The 7,828-nt window shown below is 51.4% G+C and overlaps 1 protein-coding gene across 1 annotated transcript in view; it reads left to right on the top strand.

Annotated features, from left to right (window-relative positions):
- The first annotated feature begins 2,368 nt into the window (after nucleotides 1-2,368).
- Nucleotides 2,369-7,828, top strand: part of SLC16A2 (solute carrier family 16 member 2) — a 135,004-nt gene continuing 129,544 nt past the window's right edge. The window contains exon 1 of the mRNA XM_045996518.1: nucleotides 2,369-2,929. Coding sequence (XP_045852474.1) covers nucleotides 2,506-2,929 — 424 coding nt within the window. The 5' untranslated portion in view covers nucleotides 2,369-2,505. The remainder of the gene's footprint in view (nucleotides 2,930-7,828) is intronic.

The raw sequence follows: 7,828 nt of genomic DNA, 5'->3' as shown, positions 1-7,828 counted from the left end.
ATTTAAACAATGAGGAAACAGAATTTAGACAGTAGGGTCTGAGATGAGCTGCAAAACTCCAGGTTTATTCCTACTTGTGAGATTGGAAATAACCTTTCCCCCCCCCCCCAGGGTTTTATTCAGGTTCCCTGCAAATGAAAACCGAGGCCAGTGTCCCCTGGGGCAATAGTTGGTCATGTGTATGGTGAGACCCCTGACTAAAAAGCAAATCTCAAGCACTAGTGCCCATTATGTGCATGATTTGTCACTCATGGCTAAAGTATTATGGATTTTTATTAAAATGTAAATGCTTCCTGGAAGAGGTAACATACATATTAACTCTTTGGCCTGATTAACTTTCACTTACCTCTTTCCATGAGTAGAGGCCTTCTATTCCTCTGTGCTTTGTCTCTTTTAGGCAGGGACAGCCCACCCTACCCTCAGACTGTTAAAATCCTTATTAACATTCAAGGCCTATCTATACCACAACCTGTTCCAGAAGCCTAATGTGATTGCTCAGCCAAATCCCACCTTCCTTACTTTGTCCCTCTCCCATAGTACCAAGCCCTAGACTCCTGTTGTGAAGCTTAGGAAACGTGAGGCTTTGATGTATGGAGACCTGCCTTGAATTCCAGCTTGAACTTGACTTGTCCCATGACCTTAGGCTAAAAAATGCCTTGACCTCGTTGAGCCTCAGGTTTTGTGCTTGGAAAAAATGGGTGAGACCCTTGACTAAAAATGTGGCAGTAAAGGCACTCTATTCTCTCAAGCATCGTAGAGCCCCCGCGATTTGAGAATTTGGACAGGTTCTTTTCATGGCAGGCAAGCTCCTTGAAACCCCTCTATTCCTCCGCCAAGTTCAGCCCGCTCTTACGTGCTTAATAAATCTGAGTTCCTGGGCATCTGGCAGAGCCCTGGGCTGCATTTTCACCCGCCATACAGTCTTTTCACCCAACAAGAAGGTTAATGAGATGCCGGATAGAAAAAGCTTGGAGCTCTCCCGCCTGCTGGTGGAGAACCGAGTAGCTTAGTAACCACACCGCGACCTCATGATTAGTGCATGGGCCCTCACGTGAGGGAGGCAGAACTTCCCGGGATCTTGGGGGCGGCTCCCCAGAGTTGAAGCTGGTCGCAGCAGCGCAGCCTGGCAGGGAGCCAGGCCGCCCACAGGGCAGATCGCCCATCCCGCCTCCTGGGAACGGTGCACTCCCTGGGGAGCAAAATCTCCCTTACCCTCTCGGGGCTGGGGCCTTAGTCTGGGACATTCAGCGAGACTCTCATGTCTCTAAGCCCGAGGTGGGCGGAAGGGGGCGGTGGGCGCTGGAACTACACCCTCTGCCAGCGGCTCGGTGGAGTCCTCAGGGCCGGAAGATCGGCCGTTGCCCAACTGGCGGCTTGACCTGGCCCCCACTTCTAGTTTACCACTAAGGGACAGAGAGCTGGGAGGAGCCTAAGGGGATCTTAGGCTCCCGCCCCGCCTGGGCCCGGCCCCCTCCGGTGTCACCGCAACTCCCTCCCTTCCTGACCCAGCCCCCGGCCCAGACCCGGCCCTCCACAGCTCCTCTGGGCTCCAGGTTGGCGCAAACAAAACCCTGATTGACTGCCCGGAGGGGCGGGCCTCGCTGCCGGCCTGTCTCCTCCTTTTCGCGCCCCCGCCAGGGATTTGCCGGGAAGGGCGGGGGCGAAGGGGGAGAGACTGGGGGTGGGTTGGGGCGGGGGGCTGAGCAGGACCCTGGAAGGCTGAGCCCCCGGCTCGAGAAGATTTTGCCCACCTTCTGTCTGAGGTTTGGGGTTTCCCCTCCAGGTCCCTCTCCCCAAGCCCAAGTGTGGGACACATAAATTTCCGAGGGCAGGGTGGGGTCTCTCACAGTCCAGCTCTTGTCCTGGGGTCCTCGGGGCCACCTCAGTTCCAGGCTGCTTGTGAGGAAGAAGGGAGTGGTAGAAAAGGACAGTGGGGTCTTGCCTGGAAATTCTGGGTTGACCAATGCTTGTTTAGAGAAGGCAGGGGGAACTGGATAGATTGTGGAAAAATCATTTAAACTCTCTTTCTACTGGGTATCTGGACAAGGAGGACAGGATTCAGTAGTTTGGAAAGGAAGTTGAGGTACGGAGCAGTGGCTAGAGTAGGTAGGCAAGTGTGGGGAGCAGGAAGGGCTAGGGAGAAGAGCAAGGCTGTAGCGGCTGCCTGTTGAGGGAGGAAGGGGGGGAGAAGAGGAGGGGGAGGAGAGAGATGACATGGGGAGAGCAGAAGGGGGGTTGGACGTGGGAGGAGGAGGAGAGGACTCGAGGGACCGTCTGTCGCGGGACAGGCGGGCCAGCTGGGGCGCGGAGCCGGGAGGAGGAGGCAGCGGCAGCAGCAGGGCTCGGAGCAGCAGCAGCAGCAGCAGCAGCAGCAGCAGCAGCAGCAGCAGCAGCAGCAGCAGCAGCAGCAGCAGCAGCAGCAGCAGCAGCAGCCGCCGCGGCAGAAACTAGTACCAGCCACACAGAGGCTCCTCCCGCCGGAGCAGCCACAGTCCCCCTGCCGAGATGGCGCTGCAAAGCCCAGCGAGCAAGGAAGCCAAGGGGCCCTGGCGGGAGGCAGACCAGGAACAGCAGGAGTGGGTGGGTAGCCCCGAGCCAGAGCCCGAGCCTGAGCCGGTGCCAGTGCCTCCACCCGAGCCGCAGCCGGAGCCACAGCCGGAGCCACAGCCCCTACCCGACCCTGCACCCCTGCCGGAGTTGGAATTTGAGCCAGAGCCAGTGCATGAATCCAAGTCCACGCCCACCGTGGAGACCCGCGGCACTGAGCGCGGCTTTCAGCCCCCTGAAGGTGGCTTTGGCTGGATGGTGGTCTTCGCTGCCACCTGGTGCAACGGCTCCATCTTTGGCATCCAGAACTCTTTTGGGATCCTCTACTCCATGCTACTGCAGGAGGAAAGAGAGAAAAATCGCCAAGTGGAGTTCCAAGCAGGTGAGTGGTCCCGCGCGCCCCTCCTGGCATTCTGGGCAAGGGCTCTCACTGCCGCCAACTCCTGACCTCTGGGTCGGGGTCGCCCCTCCAGCTTTCTGCTTCGACTCCTCCCCCCTTGTCCCAGTGCCCAAGGCGCTGCTAAGGCGGAGGTTGCGGGGTTCTGGGCACCCTTACCTACGAAGACTAGGCGCAAGACGTCCCTTGGGTGGGACCTGGGTTATTCATTGATCACAGGCAAAGGATGAAATTTTTGGCCTGATTCAAATCCAGATGCACTTTTTTTTTCCCTTCCGTATGCTGACCATGTGTAGTGCGGGAAAATACTTGCAGTTTTTTGTTTTGTTTTGTTTTGTTTTTTTGTTGCTGTTGTTGTTTTGTTTGTTTGTTTGTTTTTTGGAGGCTGCGCGAAGTCATGGAGAGAGGAGAAAAGTTGGGAGTCTGGGAGGGCTTTGAGAGAAATTCCGTACTGCGAATCTCCGCAGCAGCTTCTGTTCCTGTACAACAGGGAACGGAGGTGTTTTCTGTCAAAAACACTTTAAGAATCCTGGTGACTGAGCGAAGAGTCAAATACAAGGCAGGCGTGTGTGTCTGCTGTAGAGAGAGAGAGAGAGGAGAAGGGAAGGAGAAAGAGTGGGGTGTGCGCGCGTCGCTTTGCTTGCGGTGGTTATGGCCCAGCCAGGCCACTCTGAGGGAGCCAGCAGATCTCTGTGCCCTCTGAGCTGAACCCCAAAGCAAGCAGGGAGGGGGGTCTCCGAGGTCTCCTGCCAGAGAAGTGTAAGGCAGCTGGCAGGCTGGGCCTTGAGACTTACTCCAAGCCGCCCCCAACCTGAGCTTTGCCCTCCCTGGGCGCCAGAGTCTCTCCAATCTTCGGGATGCCTTCAGCCAGAATGCCAGAATGCCCGCCTCGAACTCTCCCACTTTCCCGTGGGCCTGACTTGGTCTTCTTCCCTAAGACAAGCAGGGCTGTGGGGTGCATAACCTTTGCTCTCTAGGCCTATGGCCCTAAGACTGCAACCTTGCATTCTCTAAGCACTGAATCTGCCCATGGCTCTGAAGTCGGAGGAGCTATCCTGTTTTCTCAGAAAGTCAAAAGCGATGCCCCTCAGCAGTTCTGATGAGGAGTCTAGGGAGGGAGCAAGGGACTTGGGATGTCTTCTACCTGTAAGCTCTCTCCTTCTGTGGCTCTTTAGGACAGAATCACTGTCAACTGGGACTCTGTGGCTTTTCATAGTATTGCCCTGGGGCTGAAGGTTTCCCTCATCTCACCATCCCAACACCTACTTCTGCTGCCCCCCTGGGGGGGGGGCTTGGGATTATTTACTGAACATAGAAACCTTGAATCTAGGGTGTCCACCTGTGGATTCCCCTGGACCCTTGAACAGCCACTCCTACCTTGCTCTGAACCAAGGACCCCCTCCCCCTGCTTTTTAAAGTTTGCAGTTTCACTGCCTTTGAAGAAGAGGATTGGGGTACCTCTTGGTACATCTTGTGACCCATTGGCACCACAATATGTGGGTCCCACTTGAAAATTAGAATGTGCCTCAGTGGCTGTCCAGGGCAGAGACTGCCCAGGCCACACTGGTGCCCAAGTGTAGGGGGTCCCTGGACTGTGTGAAACAACTTCTGTGAGTAAGGTCACAGCCATACTCACCCCTGGGACTACCTTTTCCTTGCTTTGATGCAGTTCAGGGGCTCTTGTGAAGGCTGCCAGCATAAGGCCTCTGCCTTTACCTAGGTTACCTAGGAGGGCACCTGCTGAGCATTGCTCTGTGGTCGAAGGCAGGCTGTTGGCCTTCAGATTCAGTGGCAAAGTCTGGGTGAAACTTCATGGGAGGTAGTGGGGGATGGGCTGAAGCTAGGCCTGGTATTCATGTGGTGTGAGCAGACCTAGAGCTGGGCCTTTCGGAATATGTAATAAAACTTGGAAAAACCACTACTTTACCAGGAAGAGGTTTACTGCTGGGGAACAAACTTCAAAGTAGGTGATCATAGGGTACTCAGGGGGAGGGCTGGCTGGGACTTTCCGGTCAAGACCTCACAGTGCAGCTGGGAAGGGGGGGGCGCAGTGGGCTGTGCAGAGGTGTGGCTTGTGTGTATTCTGACACAGACTAGGTCCACTGAAGGGCTGGGTTTACTGGTTTAAATTATGGTGAGTATAGGTCAGGAAGGGACAGAAAGGAATTTGGTATGTCCCCAGGGTCTCAGAATACTTTGGCTTGGGTCCTTGCTGTGGTGTATCTTGAATTCATGAAAGTTATTTTTGATACTGGATGCTCTTGAGAACTCCTCAGTTTTTATTTTGAAAAGGTCAAGAATACCCCACCACATTCCTGAGCTCCTAGAAAATCTCATCCTTAGTACTACCTTTCTTGGGCCCCTCAGCTTTCCCAAGCAACCATTAGGATCCTGAGATTCTAAAAATGTCTCTGCCTCCACATGCTTTCTGCAATTTACTCAAAATTTCTGGGCACATGGGTGGCTTGGTTGTTGGGCATCTGCCTTTGGTGTCCCCACATCAGGCTCTCTGCTCAGCTGGAAGCCTGCTTCTCCCTCCCCCGCTCCCTCTGCTAGTGTTCTCTCTCTGTGTGTGTGTCAAATAAATAAAGTCTTAAAAAAATTTCCCAGCAACCTGTGCTACAGCACTGGTATCTAAAAGGGATAGAAGAAGCTGGTAGAAGCTTGCTAAAATATTTATCAGCCAGTATTTGCCTAATAGCCATTCTGGGGAACATGGAACGTATATATACCCCCATAGTCAAGGAGGTTGGTGCATTATATATTTCTATTAATGTGGTGCATTGTCCATTTCTATTAATGTTTGATATGACTTTCATCTCTAAAAATCTATGAATTTAATGTTTGGAGGCATCCCACAACCCAGATTCTCTTTGGCTAGGCCTAATATCTTTGCAATTATAAAACAGCCACTGATTGGTTTTACGAGTCTAAGGTTCTGGATAATTGGCACTGTTATGAGGGAGCCCCAGCAAAAGGTAGTTTTGGTATTTGGGGGCCAGCTCCACATCAAAGGAGTCTCTGGGCATGGGGAAAAGCCATGGAAAGTAGAAGAGAAGTGCAATTTAGGCCATTCTAGAGCATGCAATGTACAATTTTATGTATATTCTGTGATGTATACAGTTCTGTGGTGGCACTAACAGTATATCTTGTGCCTTCTCTTCACCTGTTTTTGAAGGGATGCCAACTTCCCCTGGGTCCTATGCCTGGGAGGGATGGCAGGCAAAAGATTCCTTAGATGGAGGTAAGTGACCAAGGTCTGGTTTAGAGGAAAAAGGAAAAAATCAGGAGAGAGATGGACCTATACTTTTTGCAGAGCTTGTAGAAAATTTGGGAGTTCCCCTGCTCAGACCAAGCAGCAGACAGGACAGGGCAGCCAGGCAACCTGGTGGAAAGTATAGCATGGCTTTTGGTTGAGCTTTCCTACAAGCTCTGCAAAAAGTATGGGCTCATTTCTCCCCTGATCTTTTCCTTCCTCCCCCTTAACCAGACCTTGGTCAGTTGCCTTCATCAGGAACATTTTGCCTGCCACTCCTTCCAGGTATAGGACCCAGGGGAAGTTGACTTTTGGAGGAAAGAGGGTAAAGAGGAACAAGGTATTATTGGTTGTGGGCCCCAGGTCATTATTGGAATCCTAAGTGGGTTGGATCTGGGGAAGACTTAGGGTTGGGGATCCAGGGGATAAGGTAGACCAAGCTAGAGTTGGTAACATTAGCTTCAAGCCTAGGTCTTTTAAAATGAGCTCCAGAGTAAACCCATTACTCTGCACTTTCCACCTTGACTGCCAGTCTAGCACTGAGCCATAAGATATGATGGGAGGCATCTTTTGCTGGATAGTTTATAAGCATGGCCCTTGCAGGCTCCTAGGTTGGAGGATGGAGACTAGGGCTCTTACCACTCATGGAGAGGGGCAATGGTCAGGAAAGTTTACTACTGGGCACAAGATAATTCAGACTCATGGATCACTCAAATGGAGACAGAATTTTCTAGGCATGGGGAAAATGGAACACTATGTATTTAGACAGAGTTCCAATGATGGGCTGGGTCAACAGCAGGGTAGGCTATATTTCTCTTCCCCATCTTAGGGCCTTTCATTACTTGGCTCAGTGTCTCACTGGGATGACCATTAAATTGACTAGTTTAGGAACCAGGTATTTTTTTGAGCAAATCTTCCAGGGTCTTGCTTTTGTCTGAAGGCTTTTGCCTACTGTCCTGATAAACTTGATCAGGTTGGCTTAGAACTTGCAATGGAGTTTTGGGCCACAGGGCCATTGGTCATGTATGTTTCAAGTAACCCTTCTACCTCCTTACCAGCCAAACTGGGTGCCAGACTAGGATCTTGACTTATATCGGAAAGGATGAGAAGGAGAGGTTGGGGTATTTGGAAGCCAACTGGGAAGATGCTTGTTTTAGCTAGAGTAGCTGGTTGAGGCTGGATCCCTGGCTCGCTGTCCAGTGGCCTCAAATGCTCATTCTGAATATAAATCTGTACCCCAAAAGTGCTGGTGATATTAGTAATACCAGCTATACAGTGACTAGGAGTTAGACAACTTGTGCCCCTGACAGGCTCTGTGACTTTGAGCAGGTATTTTACCTCTCTGTACTTCAGTTTATCTATTTGAAAAATGAACGGTTTTGACTAGGTGAACTTTATACCTCTGCCATTTTGTCCTTCTAGAATTATATGATAGTTTATTCTTTACTATTCACTTGGCATACATTTTGACTCATTCAGACAAAATGGAAATTTGTTAATCTGCCTGAATGAAGATGTAGACAGTTTGAAGAGATTGGGGAAACAATGGAAAAACATAGATATTATTTTCCCATGTCATCTGTATTTAGAGATTATAGGGCTGCATATATATACCATTGTGGTTGAAA

Source organism: Meles meles, chromosome X (genome assembly GCF_922984935.1).
Source record: "Meles meles chromosome X, mMelMel3.1 paternal haplotype, whole genome shotgun sequence".
Lineage (NCBI taxonomy): Eukaryota > Metazoa > Chordata > Mammalia > Carnivora > Mustelidae > Meles > Meles meles.
This window is presented reverse-complemented; position numbering and strand designations above follow the sequence as displayed.